The 16,815-nt window shown below is 37.7% G+C and overlaps 1 protein-coding gene across 1 annotated transcript in view; it reads left to right on the forward strand.

The window, feature by feature from the left end:
* The first annotated feature begins 9,949 nt into the window (after window positions 1-9,949).
* DOCK2 (dedicator of cytokinesis 2) overlaps window positions 9,950-16,815 on the forward strand; it is a 559,513-nt gene continuing 552,647 nt past the window's right edge. The window contains exon 1 of the mRNA XM_056811565.1: window positions 9,950-10,065. Within this exon, the coding sequence (XP_056667543.1) occupies window positions 10,023-10,065 (43 nt within the window). The 5' untranslated portion in view covers window positions 9,950-10,022. The remainder of the gene's footprint in view (window positions 10,066-16,815) is intronic.

Genomic DNA, 16,815 nt, shown 5'->3' on the forward strand with positions numbered 1-16,815 from the left:
GTTGAATCTCTAGGATTCTTTAAGTAGACCATCATGTCATCTGCAAAGAGTGATAACTTGGACTCCTCCTTGCCTATTTTAATGCCTTCAATTTTTTTCTTCTCTAATTGCTACTGCTAGTGTTTCTAGTACAATGTCAAATAATAGAGATGATAATGGGCATCCTTGTTTCACTTCTGATCTTATTGGGAATGCATCTAGTTTATTCCCATTGCAGATGATATTAGCTGATGGTTTTAGATATATACTGTTTATTCTTTTTAGGAACGACCCTTCTATTCCTATTCTTTCTAGTGTGTGTTTTTTTTTTTTAATTTTAAACATTATTTTATTTGGTCATTTCCAAACATTATTCACTGGAAACAAAGATCATTTTCTTTTCCTCCCCGCCCCCTCTCCCACCACCTTTCCCTCTCCCATAGCCGACACACGATTCCACTAGTTATCACATGTGTTCTTGACTCGAGCCCATTTCCCTGTTGTTGGTATTTGCATTAGAGTGTTCATTTAGAGTCTCTCCTCAGTCTTATCTCCTCCAACCCTGTAGTCAAGCAGTTGCTTTTCATCGATGTTTTTACTCCCACAGTTTATCCTCTCTTTGTGGGTAGTATTTTTTAGATCCCTGCAGATTGTTCAGGGACATTGCATTGATACTAATGGAGATGTCCATCACCTTCGATTGTACCACAATGTATCAGTCTCTGTGTACAATGTTTTCCTGGTTCTGCTCCTTTCGCTCTGCATCACTTCCTGGAGGTTGTTCCAGTCTCCATGGAATTCCTCTACTTTATTATTCCTTTTGGCACAATAGTATTCCATCACCAACATATACCACAATTTGTTCAGCCATTCTCCAATTGAAGGGCATTCCCTCGTTTTCCAATTTTTGGCCACCACAAAGAGTGCAGCTATGAATATTCTCGTACAAATCTTTTCCCTTATTATCTCTTTGAGGTACAAACCCAGCAGTGCTATAGCTGGATCAAAGGGCAGACAGTCTTTTAGAGAGCCCTTTGGGCATAGTTCCAAATTGCCCTCCAGAATGGTTGGATCAATTCACAACTCCACCAGCAATGAATTAATGTCCCCACTTTGCCACATCCCCTCCAGCATTCATTACTTTCCATAGCTGTCATGTTAGCCAATCTTCTAGGTGTGAGGTGATATCTCAGAGTTGTTTTGATTTGCATCTCTCTGATTATAAGAGATGTAGAGCACTTTTTTATGTGCTTATTAATAGTTTTGATTTCTTTGGCTGAGACCTGCCTGTTCATGTCCCTTGCCCATTTATCAATTGGAGAATGGCTTGATTTTTTGTACAATTGATTTAGTTCTTTGTAAAATTGAGTAATTAAACCTTTGTCAGAGGTTTTTATGAAGATTGTTTCCCAGTTTGTTGCTACCCTTCTGATTTTGGTTACATTGGTTTTGTTTGTACAAAAACTTTTTAATTTTATGTATTCCAGATTATTTATTTTGCATTTTATATTTTTTCTAATTCTTGCTTGCTTTTGAAGTCTTTCCCTTCCCAAAGGTCTGACATCTATGCTATTCTGTGTTCGCCTAATTTTCTTATAGTTTCCTTCTTTATGTTCAAGTCATTCACCCATTTTGAATTTATCTTGATGTAGGGTGTGAGGTGTTGATCTAAACCTAATCTTTCCCACATTGTGTTCCAATTTTCCCAGCAGTTTTTATGAAATAGTGGTTTTTTGTCCCAAAAGCTGGGATCTTTGGGTTTGTCATATACTGTCTTGTTGAGGTCGCTTGCCCCCAGTCTATTCCACTGATCCTCCTTTCTGTCTCTTAGCCAGTACCAAATTGTTTTGATGACCACTGCTTTATAATATAGTCTGAGATCTGGGACTGCAAGGCCCCCTTCCTTTGTATTTTTTTCATTATTTCCCTGGATATCCTTGGTCTTTTGTTCTTCCAAATGAACTTTGTTATGGTTTTTTCTAAATCAGTAAAAAATTTTTTTGGAAGTTCCATGGCTATGGCACTAAATAGATAGATGAGTTTGGGTAGGATGGTCATTTTTATTATATTGGCTCGTCCTACCCATGAGCAGTGCTTTCTAGTGTTTTTAATAGGAATGGATGTTATATTTTATCAAAGGATTTTTCTGCATTTATTGAAATAATCATGTGATTTTTATTGATTTGCTTGTTGATATGGTCAATTACGTGGATGGTTTCCCTAATATTGAACCAGCCCTGCATCCCTGGTATAAATCCTACTTGATCATGGTGAATGACCCTTCTGATCACTTGCTGGAGTCTTTTTGCCTGTATCCTATTTAAGATTTTTGCATCTATATTCATTAGGGAGATTGGTCTATAATTTTCTTTCTCTGTTTTTGACCTGCCTGGTTTTGGAATCAGTACCATGTTTGTGTCATAAAAGGAATTTGGTAGAACTTCCTCTTTGCTTATTATGTCAAAGAGTTTGTATAGTATTGGGATTAGCTGTTCTTTGAATGTTTGATAGAATTCACTTGTGAATCCATCAGGCCCTGGTGGTTTTTTCTTAGGGAGTTCTTTGATGGCCTGTTGGCTTTCATTTTCTGATATGGGATTATTTAAGAATTCTATTTCTTCTTCTGTTAGTCTAGGCAGTTTATATTTTTATATATATTCATCCATATCACCTAGATTGGTATATTTATTGCCATATAATTGGGCAAAGTAATTTTTAATGATTACCTTAATTTCCTCTTCATTGGAGGTTATGTCACCCTTTTCATCTTTGATGCTGTTAATTTGCTTTTCTTCTTTCCTTTTTTAATTAGATTGACTAGTACTTTGTCTATTTTGATTGTTTTTTCAAAGTCCCAGCTTCTAGTCTTATTTATTAGTTTAATTGTTCTATCACTTTCGATTTTATTAATTTCTCCCTTAATTTTTAGGATCTCTAGTTTGTTTTTTTTTCTGGGCATTTTTAATTTTTTTGCTTTCAAGTTTTTTAATTTGCATTTCCAGTTCATTGATCTCTGCCCTCCCTAGTTTGTTAAAATATGCACTTAGGGCTATGAATTTTCCTCTGATTACTGCTTTGGCTGTATCCAAGGCTTTAGACCCAGGCAAATTGTCCAGTCTCCACAGCTGTTCTGTCTTCCCGGGGAAGCTCAGGGTCTGCCCTCCCCTGCCTGCTGGCGTTTCAGTTGTTATTGCTCTCAGTTCCCTCTAGTTGCTTCTTCCCTGCCTTACTTCCACGCTCTGAGACTGGCACAGCACTCTCCACAAGGTACCTCAGTGCCTTTGCTGGCCCTGAGGTTTCTGTCCTTTCAGAAGACCCTGCACTTTAAGGGGGGAGGGGTCCTGGCCTCCCTGAGCTCTGATGGCTCCTGATGGGATTATGTTCAGCTGGGTTGGTCTGGATGTGCCCTGAAGCAAAAACCTCCTCTGCCATATGTGTTAGATGCCCCAGACTGGCCCAGGTTACTTTTAAGGTACATCCTTTGGAGCAACCCCTTTTCAGGCCCCGAAGTTTCTGTCCTTTTAGAAGACCCTGCAATCTAAGGGGGGAGGTGTCCTGGCCTTCCTGAGCTCCGAGGGCTCCTGTTAGGATTAGATTCAGCTGGGTTGGACTGGACGTTCCCTGAAGCAAAAACCTCTGTTTAGACTCAGATGGAGCCCCCAGTCTCTCTCTGTTTCCCTGCTGTCTGTGTTGGATGCCCCCGGGACTGGCTCAGGTTGCTTTCAAGGTGCGCCCTTCAGAACAGCCAGCCCTGAGGCCCTTTTGCAGGCCCTCATGTTCCCCCTGCTGACGCGGGCTCAGTGCTCTGGGTTGGGGCAGAGAGGTCCTGGTACCTTCCTTCTGCCTTCTCCTTAGACCCAAGTGATCTAGGATTACGGCTTTTGGGGAGTGTACCTTTTGATCTGAGTCCAGGAGGAGAGTTCCCAGGCTCTGTCCTGTTGTTAAGTTTGAATTTCAGTGCCCTAGGAGCATTCAGTTCGTGATCGGGAAGGAAGGGTTTTCAGAGGTCTGAACTTTTGCTGCCTCTAAGCTGCCATCTTGACCGGAAGTCCCTATTGCAAATATTAATAATATGGAAATAGGTCTTGATCAATGATACTTGTAAAACCCATTTGAATTTTGTGTTGGTTATGGGAGAGGGGAGAGAGAAGTGGAGGGAAAGGACATGAATCATGTAACCATGGAAGAATATTCTAAATTAATTAAATAAAAATAAAATAAAATAATTTTGATAATTGTTTAAAATGGAATTTAAAACTACATTTTTTTAAGTCAAGAATTAGGTATCTAATTAAAGATCACATGAAAGGCTCTTCCATCTTGCATTTTCAGTCAATATTTATGGATGTACTCTTCCACTTCTTTGAGTTCTAGCATTTTAATATAAGAATTTCCTTCTAAGGTTTAATCATTATATAGAATCTTTTGATTTAGAGAGAGATAAAACATTAAGAAGTTACTATGTATCAGGAACTATGCTAAGTGCTGAGAATTCAAATATAAGCAAAAAAAATGACCCTACCCTAAAGGAGTTTACATTCTATAAGGAGAAGAAAAAGGAAATTAGACTCTAGGTTCGAAGAAGAGATCCAGAGTGAGGAGTGGAGCATGACCAGGGCATTGCCTGAAATTGTGGGTCAGAGCAGAAACTAATCAATCTATAAATAGAAGCTCCTTCTCCCAAAACAGAGGCATCTCCAGCGTAAGAAGGCTGCTAGGAAAGTGATAGAAAAGTCTGGAGAATGAATAATAGAACATTTTATAAATATGCACAAGAAAAACACAGAAGAAATCAGGTATATAAAGTAATGGCTCTACTGAAATGAACTCCAAAGATGCTGTTCATATGTTGTATCCTATATTGGTGTATTTATTCACCTCCCTCTCCAAATATCAAAAGGAGGCATTGGACATAGTATATGCCAGATAACAATAAAAAATGAAACATTACTTTTAACTCTAGGAAATAGCTCATTATCAGTGTGGGAGTCACTTCTTGGAATCAGCTATCTTGTTAGAGTGATGATCAAAATCAATATAAAAAGTAGAAGACTAAAAATGAGAAAAAGTAATATATAATCAAAACAATTTCAACCTGACCTAAACAAGCTCTAGAAAACAAAAAATCAGAAATTAATAAGAAGACTGACATCATCACTTTTAACCATTGCCCAAGGATGTTAAGCAGTGCAAATTAATCACCAAAATGAGGAGACTAAAAGAGCTTTGAAACCTTTTCAGATGGGAAACATTTGTTCTCTGTAGCAAATATCACTATATGACAGCCAAGGGCAACACTAATTTAGAATAGAAACTTGTTTGTAAAATGTAACACAAGAAGATGGTGGAAGGTTATGAGTAATATCATAAGGAATAATGAAAGGAAAGAGAAGTTCACAGAAAACTTGGTGAGAGATGCAACTAAGCCAGAAAATATAGAAACATTTTAATAAGCAAACTGGAATCACAAAGACAAAAAAAAAAACCCATAACATGTAGGAAAAGTTTTTTTGTCCATTAATGGCAGTGGGGTCTAACAGCTTGATTTCTAATGTGTTGCATGAGGAAGCAGAACTTGCATTTAAAACCAAACAAATCCAGGAAGAACAACTGGACTAAATTCAAGACAGAAAGGAATTCTCTCTTAGAGATGGCACAATTTTGAGGGTATTGAGAAGTCAAGTTTTTAAAAATTAAGTTTATTTATTTATTTAATTAAGAATATTTTTTTCTTGGTTACATGATTCAAGTTCTTTCCCTCCCCTCCTCCCACCCCCCTCCTGTAGCCAATGAGCAATTCCACTGGGTTTTACATGTGTTATTGATCAAGACCTATTTCCATTTTATTAATACTTGTATTAGGGTGATCGTTTAGAGTATACATCCCCAATCATATCCCCATTGAACCATATGATCAAGGAAGTGTCTTTCTTCTGTGTTTCTGCTCCCACAGTTCTTTCTCTGGATATGGATAGTGTTCTTTCTCATAAGTCTCTCAGAATTGTCCTAGACCATTGCTTGTTGCTAGTAGAGGAGTCCAGAATATTGTAGAATTCTATAGTTAGTAAAACATTTATCTACATGTGAGGATATTTCACATATATTTTCTGATTTCATGGACCAGCTTATATTTTGACAGAAGAAACTTTTTTATTTCCTTAAAATTGTAAATATTATATTATTTGGTGAATTCCACTTTTAGAATTTCTATTCCCCAGGAAAGGGAACAGAAAGATGAAAGAAATTTTTAATGGGAATACATTTGCAATCTAGAATTAGGAATTATTTTGGATGATCACAATGTAAATGTAAATTTCATGCCATCTTTAAGATATTTCTACAATCGAGGCTTGTTTATAAGCTGTCTTAAAACCTTTTCATTACTTTTATTTACATCCTTGAAAAACAATTTGCTTTCAAGAGAGTAATTTTAAAAATGTTTTATATTTTTAATTATATTTTTGTCTTCTATGTTTATATCACAAGTGTTTCTAACAAAAACAATTCTCTCCTCCAGATTTAACCTTCTATTTAGACAAAAACAATGAAGTAAAAACATCCAATAAAGTGACTACATTTGATAATGTTTTATATCCCAGTAGTCCTCTGCCTCAATTAACTATTTTCTAGGATCTTTGTGGATTTTCATTCACTCAGAATCCAGTTTCCTTTTAGTTATACTTTCATTTACATTGTTATGCTAATTGTTCATATTGTTCTTTGGTTTGGCTTATTTTACCTGGCATTAGTTTGTCCAATTCTATCCAAGTTTCTCCAAATTCCTTATACTTTGTCATTTTTTACTACACTGGAATAGTCAATCCCATTCTCATACAATAAGTTTTTTAGTCATTCCCCAATACATGAGTTCCTACTTTATTCTCATACTTTTAATTACTTTCTCTTTATTGGTAATCTCTAGATATATATTTCCAACCAGCCCCAGCCTCTTTCCTGAGCTTTGGCATACATCTTAAACTTGATTCTGTCCAAAACTGAATTCATCTCTAGCCCTCTTTTACCCCTAACCCATCCCTCTTCAAAACTTCCCTGTTTCTGTTGAGAATATCACTTCAAGTTACCAAGTTTACATCCTTGCTGTCAATTCTTGACTCTTCACTATCAACCCATGTAGGCATGTAGTCATTAGATCTTGTTTTTACCTCAATGGTAGCTTTTGTATCTATCTGCCCTTTTCTCTCTACTCACATAACTACCAACCTAGTTCAGGCCCTATTTATCTCTCTTTTGGGCTATTGCAATATCTGCTTTTATTCCCAGTAATGTTTTATTGTATCTTCTCCTCCCAAACTATATAGAAACTATTTTTGACATTTGTTTTAGGTTATTTTGATGCAAATTCTCTCCCTCTTTCCTTCCCCTCACATCCCTAAAGAGGCAAGTAATTAGATATAGGTTATATATGTGCTATCATGTAATACGTATCTCCATTATTTGCCATGTTGTGAAAGAAGGCATCTATCACACACAGAAGAAAAAACTTATGAAAGAAATAAAGGGGGAAATGGGGTATACTTTGATTTGCATTCAGACTATCAGATCCTTGTATAGTGGTGTGTAGCCTTCTTTGTCTTCAGCATACTGTCCCCTCACTACCCCCTATCCCATGTGCACAAGCTCTCACACACATACACAAACATGCACACTTTTTTTCTGCTCTAGATCATAAGCTTTTCTAGGGCTAGAACAGTTTTCACTTTTGTCTTTTTTTCTTTAGTACTTTGCCTGGTGCCTAGCACAGTAAGTACTTAATAAGTGTTCCTCTTTTACTTTTCTTTACTATCAAAAAGAGTGATATTATTAATATATTGAAACATAGCCTTTTATTTCCCTGGGGTATATGGCTAATAGTTGCATGCCTAAGTCTAAATGTTAGTTATTTTTCTTGGAGGATTTCAAATTGATATACATAATGGTTGATACACTTAACATCTCCATCAATACTATATTGGTGTAACTATTCTCTCACAGTTTTTCACCCTGATTTTTCATCTTTTGCCATCTTTGTCAGTTTTTTGTAGTGTGAAGTGACATCTTAGAGTTATTTTAATTCCTGTATCTCTTACTAGTAGTAATTTGAAGTCTGCTTCTAATTGTCCTTTTATACATTGTAATTTTTCTTTTGAAAATATTTGCTCACATCTTTATTAATTTGTAAAGCATTTTAATTATGAATCTGTTGAAATTGTCATGTCCAGTTTTATGCTACCAAATATATTAGTATATTACTATATATCTGAAAAATGTTGGTTGGTGACTTGCAAGAAAGGTTATTCTAAATTCATGATAGGTTTTTACTTTTACATTTGATTGACATATTATTTCAGTCAACTGTAGTGGTACCTGTGGAGTCTATTGAGTTGTTTTCACTGTCTTACTGTCATTGTATTAGAAAAAAACAATATTTCAGAGCTAAAGGAGAAATCTCATTTTGTTTATATGCCATCCAAATATTATTTTAGATTCTTCTCACAGCATGAAATCTATAGTTTCCAGATATCATCTTATTTAAAGAGAAATTAATCTTTATTCCAAATAACCTCCTTACAAATTCTGGCTCTGCTGTCAACAATTTGACAATTTCAGCACTTTGGAAGATTTACTGTTGGAGTGTATAATCTACCAAACAAGTGTATAACTCATTTATGCTGCCAGCTGCATGAAGGAGAAAATTATTCTTCAAAAGTTTTGTAGTTTGAACAGTTTAATCACAACTTCAACTAGATCAGCGTCCTAGACTCTAGGACCTAGAGTGTCCTCTAAAAGTAGCCCAGCCCTTTCATACATTTTTGTTGTTAATTACCAGAACTTTTGAATTTGCCTGTGGCCCCTAGAGAAACTATACTCATTTTGGAGCGTTTACCAATTACAGAACTATATAACACTGAGTATATAAAAGATCATTTGCTCAATGTGTGGTAGGAGGAATCTTTGATTAGGTATATGGTAGACTTGGTAACCTTTCTAGAGTGTAAATTCTGTGAGTTCTTGGATTATTATTGTATATTGACCTGTTTTTTTAATAGCTATTCCAAAACAGATATTTGACTGCACTACCAAAAAAAAAAAACCTGAAAAAGACATAGCTGCAGATAAAATAAAATTACTATTTCCTCATAGCTGCTTGTCAGACTCAATATTTCTTAATCTATTTTATTGATTTTCTTGTGTAAAGCAAAACAGTGGTTACAGATCAAAAAAATTCACTGCCTTTTACACTTGTATTTTTGCCATGGGCAGGAAAATAGGAATTCAGTCTTTACTAGATTCTGGTCTTTTGAGGAAAACTGTTTCCATCTATGTGGCTCTTCTATCAAAAGGCATGAAAAGAGTAAGACACTTCTAAACATCCCTTGCTTTTTCTGCCCATCCTTACAGGCTGCATCTTCCTCAGTAGACTATAGGCTCCATGAAGGCAAGGGACAGTTTTTCACATCGTTTTTGTATCCCCAGCTCTCAGCACAATGCCCTACCACTTAGTATACAGTGCTTAGTAAACACTTGTTATTAGGCGGGATTAAGGTAGTGTCAGGAATCCTCCCTGTCCTATTCTGTTTTTATTTAAGCAAAGTTTGCGATGAGGTAACGGGATTCCTGCTTATTGTGGGAGGTCGCATTACTTGACTTCTGGGGTTCTTGTCGTTCTTAATGTGCTACCTTTTAATTCCATTCTCAGAGTCCTGGTCCTGGCCCCCTTTGCTCTCTTGCCTCGGGATTGGGAGGCCAAGCTGAGGGAGTCAGCCGTTACATTTGCCTTCTTCCCTCTTTCAGAGAAGGCTGCCGAAAGGAATAGCGCGGCACTTTTAGAGTTAGGCGACCCGCTGCCTAGCAGGTGTCTGTCATCTTTCTCCCTGAACCACCTTACCAGCTAGTTCTTACCAGAGGGAGGGAGCGGGGAGCCCCAAAGAGTGGAGGGCGGGCCCTGGGAGGGAGTTTGAAAAGAGGAAGGAAGTGGGGCCCGGCTATGCGCACAGCTACCCCCTGGACTATCCTCGGTGCCAGCAACCCCAGGGCCCCCGGACATGGCCCCCTGGCGCAAAACTGACAAGGAGCGTCAAGGCGTGGGTAGGTGTGCCTGGCGTTATGGGGGAGCCAGAGACATCGGGATTCTAAATCCTGGGGAGTAGGAAAGGGGTGGCAGCGCGCATCAGGGATGCTGAGGGAGGGAACCCTTCCCCCCAACTTCCCTTCCCCCCCCCAGCCGTCCCCGTCACCCCAACCCTCAACACAATCCTAAACCTGATCTTTTGGCTCAGCGGAGAGATTGCCTCAAATCCACAATTATGTCCAGGCAGAAAATATTCATCCTTAATCTTTCTGGGAAAAAATAATGGGGTGGAAGAGGGTTAGTGCTTCCACCCTGTGAGCTGTTGCTTCTGATCAGCTAACCCAAACCCAGCCGCTGCCGCTGCTGTGTCTCTCTTAGCAACTTCTGCATTTCAGAGAAGTTGGGCAGAACCTCCCTGACTTGTAGGGCGGGAGCCAAGGTTTAGGCTCCCAGAATGTCACCTCTGGCTTCTTGCCTCTCAGCCTGGCTCCTGGCCGGGGAGGGCGGGAACGATGCTTTTTTGGTCAGTCTTCCATGCTGGCTGTCCACGACTTTCTTCCCCTCTTCTGTCACCCTCCTCCTACCCTCCGCCCCCCCCCCCCCCATCCCTCTCTCCGAACTGTTGGCTTCCCTTGCAGGTTCTTCTGAGCTCAGATGACCCTGAAAGTTTTTGAATTAGGCCACAGTCCTGCTAGGCCTTGAACTGAGATAAAGGGTGCTAGGAGTAAGCTCAATTAGGACATGTTGAGATGCATTGCATTTGGTCCCTCTGCCTGTTTTGCTTGCACTATAAGAAAGAGAACCCCCTTCTACTTTTGGTCCATGGTCCTAGAGTCCTCTACAAGGAACTCCTGGGTGAGAGGAGGATTGGGTGTGTAGTTTAAACTTTTCTAATTGAGGCTTAGTGAAGTCTCCTCCACTACAGGATTCTGCTGCAACGTGGTTGAAGAAGAGAAAGGGTTGGCTGGCCAGATCAGATCAGCAACCACAGATCAAATGATGTTCTACTTTGAATTCACTCCTGGAAGTGGGGGAAGGGAAAGAATAAATAGTCAGACATTTATGGTAACACTCTTAAGAAAATCATGCCTTTATTGATCTAGGACCAAAGAAGGCTCCAGCTTAGAATGACCTAAATTGGTTTAGTGACCTGGTGATGCTATGCAGACAACTTTGGTGATGAAGATTCACTAGCACTGTGTGGAGAAGAGAATTCAAATTGAGATCAAATTGAGAATATATTGGCCCTATAAGGGCTTCAAAGTCTCAGATTCTATAAAGAAATTCTTTCTATCTTTTGATGAATCTCTGAACCATTCTGAATAACATGAAAACTGTAGCTGAGTTTCTCTTTCTCCCTGTCCCCCTCCCCCTCCCTTCCTCCCCCCTCTCTCTGTCTCTCTCTCAAAAGGGTATGGAACAGCAAGGTGGCTCAGTGGATAGAGAACCAGACCTCCAAATGAGAGATCCTGGGTTCAGATGTGGCCTCAGACACTTCATTGCTCTTTGACACTGGGCAAACACAACTCCCACTGCCTAGCCCTTACTGCCCTTTTGCCTTAGAACTGGTACTTAGAATCTATTCTAAGGTAATGATTTTAAAAAAAGGAGAGGGTAGGAAATTTTCAGGGGAATATGGCAGTGGGGGAAAAAATAAACCCAAACCACTTAACTTGGAGTCTCTCTGTTTCCCTTTCCCTAACACTGAACCAGAAGGCTCAATTTCTTGTCTTTTACTAACTTGTAGTGTATACTGTTTTGTGACTTCCTCATTTCTAAAATGGAGGGGAAATAACTGTCTCATATGGTTGCTTTGGAGACCATATGAGACAACATAAGGGGAAAGTGCTTTGAAAGTACCTGCAGTGAGTTCATGGAAAGGATTCTGGATTTAGAGTCAGAAGATCTAGATTCAAATCCCAATCCTGGTTTTGTTGGCAAGACCTGATGCTTGCTACTATGTGACATTAAACAAATCATGTTGTCTCTGGTTCTCACTCTCACCATCTCTAAAACAAGGGGCGGTTGTACTAGATGCATTCTAGGGAGCTTTCTAGCTCTAAATCTATGACCCTTTTGGTTCTAATATATTCTTGACAAATGAAAAAAATATTAAACAATTCTTTAAATCATCTCTGAATTATTAGTCTGGGCTGGTTCAATTTGGATTACTGTATCAATATTTTTGTGGAGAAGTCAACATTTTCTATTGAAGGCTAGTGACCTGAACTCTTTTTTTTTGCATGAAGGCAGTCAGGGGTCTTCCTTTTAGCTAGAATATGTAGCTACATCTCATTTTGTGCTTTGTAGGAGGTGTACCATGCACAATAAACTGAAGGACTTCCAGAAGAGGGCAGCCAGAATGATGAAGGCCATCCCATATGAGAACAAATTGAAAGAACTATGAGTGTTTTAGCTTGGGGAGGATTCCATGGGGTGAGGGTGGGTGGGACATAATATCTTCAAGGGTTGTTTCGTGGAAGAAGAATTAGACCAGTTCTGTTTGGCCTCAGAGAGCATAATTAAAGATAGTGGTAGAAAGTGCAAAAAAGGCAAAATTCCCAACAAGGAGAGATATGCCAACTTGGAATAAACTCTCTTCAGTTGCAGGGCAATGAGTTCTCCTCACTATAGGGTTTTGGATAAAGAAGAGATGGCTATTTGTAAGATATGTTATAGTGAGAATTATTTTTTGGGTATGCGTTAAATGACCTCAGGGGCTCTTTCCAACTGAAATAATGTAATTCTATGTTTCAAAGGACACAGTACTAGGCCCTAGGGATGTAAAGAAATATAATCTATATGGCCTATCTTCCAGTTTGGTTAGAAATTCAAACCATGTATATGAAAAGACAAGTCACGTGAGAAATTCAATACTAATATATATTAGATATTAATATGATATACTAATCACATATACTATATCTAACATGCTAATATGATAACTATAATGTGAGTAGTAGGAGCAGTGAATGCTATGAGTTTAGAGGAGAGAATAGTAATGGGGTACTGGAGAGGTGAGTAAGAAATGTGAATTGAACTGGGCTTTGATGGAAGAGATACAGGGAGGTGGAGAGAAGGGGAAGCATTCTACAAAGTCCCATTAATGATATGTATAGGAGTACAAAGGGAGAGATCAACCTGATGTTAAGGGAATGATAAATAAACCGCATTGACTTTAATGTCAGAACTTTTCAAGTATGATAATTTCTTTTAACGTCAACAACACTTTTGAGGAGCCCCACATGCTTCTAACTGTACTATTAGTATCCATGGATTAAGAAAATATGATAATAATCTATTATGAATTCTGTGAATCCTTTAAATGACTGTATAAGAAAGTACACTGAACTCATATGGGGGTATTTAGGAACCAGAGAGGGGAAGTATGGTGTAGAGCATTTGGGTGCTGTCATTAAAATATATGACCAAGGCTTGAACAGATGGAAGAAATAACTGTAGAGTTCAGGAAACAGATCTCAAGTCTGGGACAGAGGAAGGATATAGTAGTGATGGGGGACTTCAATTATCTGGATGTCTGCTGTTAGAGTGTTTTCTCTCTGCCCAAAGCAGAGTAACTAATGATTCTTTGCCTTCCCTTAATGATTATTTCATCCTTCAATTGTAGAGAAAGCAATGAGGGAATATCTGGACATTCTGGACATGATTCTGACTAATGAGGTAGATTAAGTTGCTTAATTAGAAATGATACAAACCTTAGTCAGGTTTGGGGTGATGGGAAATGACCACTCCATTCAAGATTTTGTGATAGAGAAGGAATAAAATGCTGATATTAATCTGACACATAGTCTTAATTTTAGAAAATCAAATTTTAAAAGGTTCAGAGAAAGAATAGATTTTCATAAGTTAAAATCTATTAGGGAAGTCATTCCAGATGAGAATGACGGCTCTCAAAAATGAAATTCAAAGACATAGTGAACATAGTGTAGTGAACAGTCTTAGACTTGGAGCTGGGAAAATCTAGGCTCAGGATTAGACTAGATGACCTTTAAGTTTCTTTCTAGCTAGATATCAATGATATATGAAATATTCTAATGTGAATAAAATGGATAGTTGTCTTAAAAGATAGTTGTATATTTACAGAAAAGTAACTGATTAGTTTAAATCCTAAAAGGATACATAGTAGATCACAGGAAGGGCAGTTATTAGGGATGAATAGGAAAGTATGACCAGGTGCTTTTTTTTATAAGAATGTCAGAATTACTAAATCTCAAATTGATCTGAGGGCTGAGGAGAATTCCAAGGACAACAACAAACACTTAAGAAATAATGGATGAAAAAGGAAGTTCAAAGAAGTGGACAGAATAAAGATGATAGGTAAAGACAAGACTAGTTTTTATTCTTTCAAAAAGAGAAGTATTGGTACTGGAAAGCTAAAGATGGGAAGGGTTAATGTTCAATTGAAAAATCAAACTAAGTAGGGACAAAGTAAGAAAGCATATAACTGGCCTGCATGAGTTCTAGTCACAAGACTCAGAAAGACCATTATCATAGGGTACTTAAAAAAAAAAGAAAAAGAAAAAAAGACCGGCAGATTTGATTTCTGAGCCACTGATTTTTGAAAAATCAAAAAGGTGGAGTAAAATAGGATTAGAGAAAAACAGATGATCTCATTTAAAAAAAAGTAATAGTGGAATCTGTATATTAAAGACTAATGAGCTTGAATTTGATTCCTGGCAAAATTCTAGAATGATTTATTGAAAGGATGGTTAGTGAATATCTTGCAAAGGAAGCAGTGATTACAGAAGTTCAAGATGCCTTCATGTGGAAACCCCCCAAATCATTCTAGTTCAGGAGTTTCTGAACTTACAGGTGGTCTGTGAACTTGGATGAGATGAAAAAAACAAGTATATGTGTTTCTATATAAACACATATGTAATCAAACACATATATACATATATGATAAATATAATTAGTTTCCTTTATAATTTAGTATATTATTCTTTTAATGCATTTACAGAAATTATCTGAGAAGTCTGTGGACTTTACTTGGCTGCTAAATGAGTCCATGACACACACACAAAATTAAGAACACCTGTTCTAAATGAACCTTTTTCTCTTCTCAAAAGAATTACTTGAATATCAGGAGAGTATTGTAGATAGAATTTAATTAGATTTTATCAAAACATTTGGCAAGATTTCTCATGCTGTGCACGTGGAAAAAAAAGATGTGTAAACCAAACCATATCATGGAATCAGAACTGGCTAGATTTAGATTGTCACTGATAGCTTGATGTCAACTTGGAAAGAAAGCTCCAAAGTCTCTCAGCCTGGTGATTTTTAGTACTTTTATCAATGATTTGAATAATTCACAAATGGTGTGTGCATCATATTTGTAGGTGACACCAAGCTGGAATGGGAGAGTCTAGGTCTACAAAGTTCTCCTAATCCTGAAGAATACCAAATATAATATTATGAAAGTTATTTAATAGAGGTAAATGTGAAGTCGCAAATGATTTCAAATATCAATTTTCAAAATCTAAGGATGGCATACTTGTGGCTAACTGGCAGTTAGGTGGAAAATCGATTGTTAAGTGGACTGCAAACTCATTATGAGTCAACTGTGCCATGTGGCCATCATTAAGTAGGACATAATTTCTAGGGCTAGATTGGTGACAATGTCACCATGCTTAGCTTTAGTTATATAGCTTGCATCTAGAGTATTGCATTCAGTTCTAGATATAGCATTTTTTGGAAGGATATTAATAATCTAGATGTCTTTGAAATCATGCAATATGAAGTCTAGTTGAAGGAATTGGAGTTGTTTCACCTGCAGTAGAGGAAACAGTAGTTGGGAACTTATAACTGCTTTCCAGTATTAAGATTATCATTATGTGTTAGAGCAATAGCATTGTTCTCCTTGGCCTCAGAGAACAGGACTTAACACTAAATGGGAAAGATGCAGATTTATGTTTAATATAAGGAAAAATTTACTAGCACTTTAAAGTTATCTTGGAATGTGTTGCTTTGGGAGATTACTTGTTTTCCTTACAAGAGGTCTTTCATAAAAACTGGATAGTCACTTCAGTCAGTCATTTATCATTTCTTAAGTACTTACCATGTGCTAGCTAAGCACTATACTAAGTACTGCAGATATAAAAAAATGGGAAAAAGACCCTGCCCTCAAGAAGTACACAGTCTAATAAGGGAGACAACATGCTACTATGTAGACATCGGTCAGTCAACAAGCATTTATTAAGGGCATACTATGTATTGAGCCCTCTTATAGATATGGGGATACAAAGAAATCCTTAGGGAGCTTCCATTCTAGAAGAGGAGATGGGTACAAATGTACGTTTATACAACATTCTCCCCCAAAATATACAAAACAAGCAAAGGTTAATGGGTGTTAGGTTGCAGCTGGTACTTGGCTGCCTTGTGTAGGAGGTGGCATTTGAACTGAATTTTGAATGACACAGAAGAGATTCTTGTTCATACACATTGGACTACATTCCTTTTGAGGTCCCTCCAAACTCTGAGATCCTGTGGTTTTTTTGTTTTTAACACAGTATCTGCACACATTTGAAAAAGAGTAACACATTTATGGGCAAGAGGCTGTGGAGTCTACTGTTTGTTGTCCCGACAATGCAAAATACAGTGTATTTTGTTGGAACTAAGCAAAGATCAAAATGAAAATGGATGGTGTATCTCTGCAGTCATCTTTCACCTACCCCTAACATTCTGAAGCCTATTATATAAGGACTTATGAGGCTAATGAGGTGGGATGGCATACTAAACTGTAGATG

Source organism: Monodelphis domestica, chromosome 1 (genome assembly GCF_027887165.1).
Source record: "Monodelphis domestica isolate mMonDom1 chromosome 1, mMonDom1.pri, whole genome shotgun sequence".
In the NCBI taxonomy this organism is placed as follows: domain Eukaryota; kingdom Metazoa; phylum Chordata; class Mammalia; order Didelphimorphia; family Didelphidae; genus Monodelphis; species Monodelphis domestica.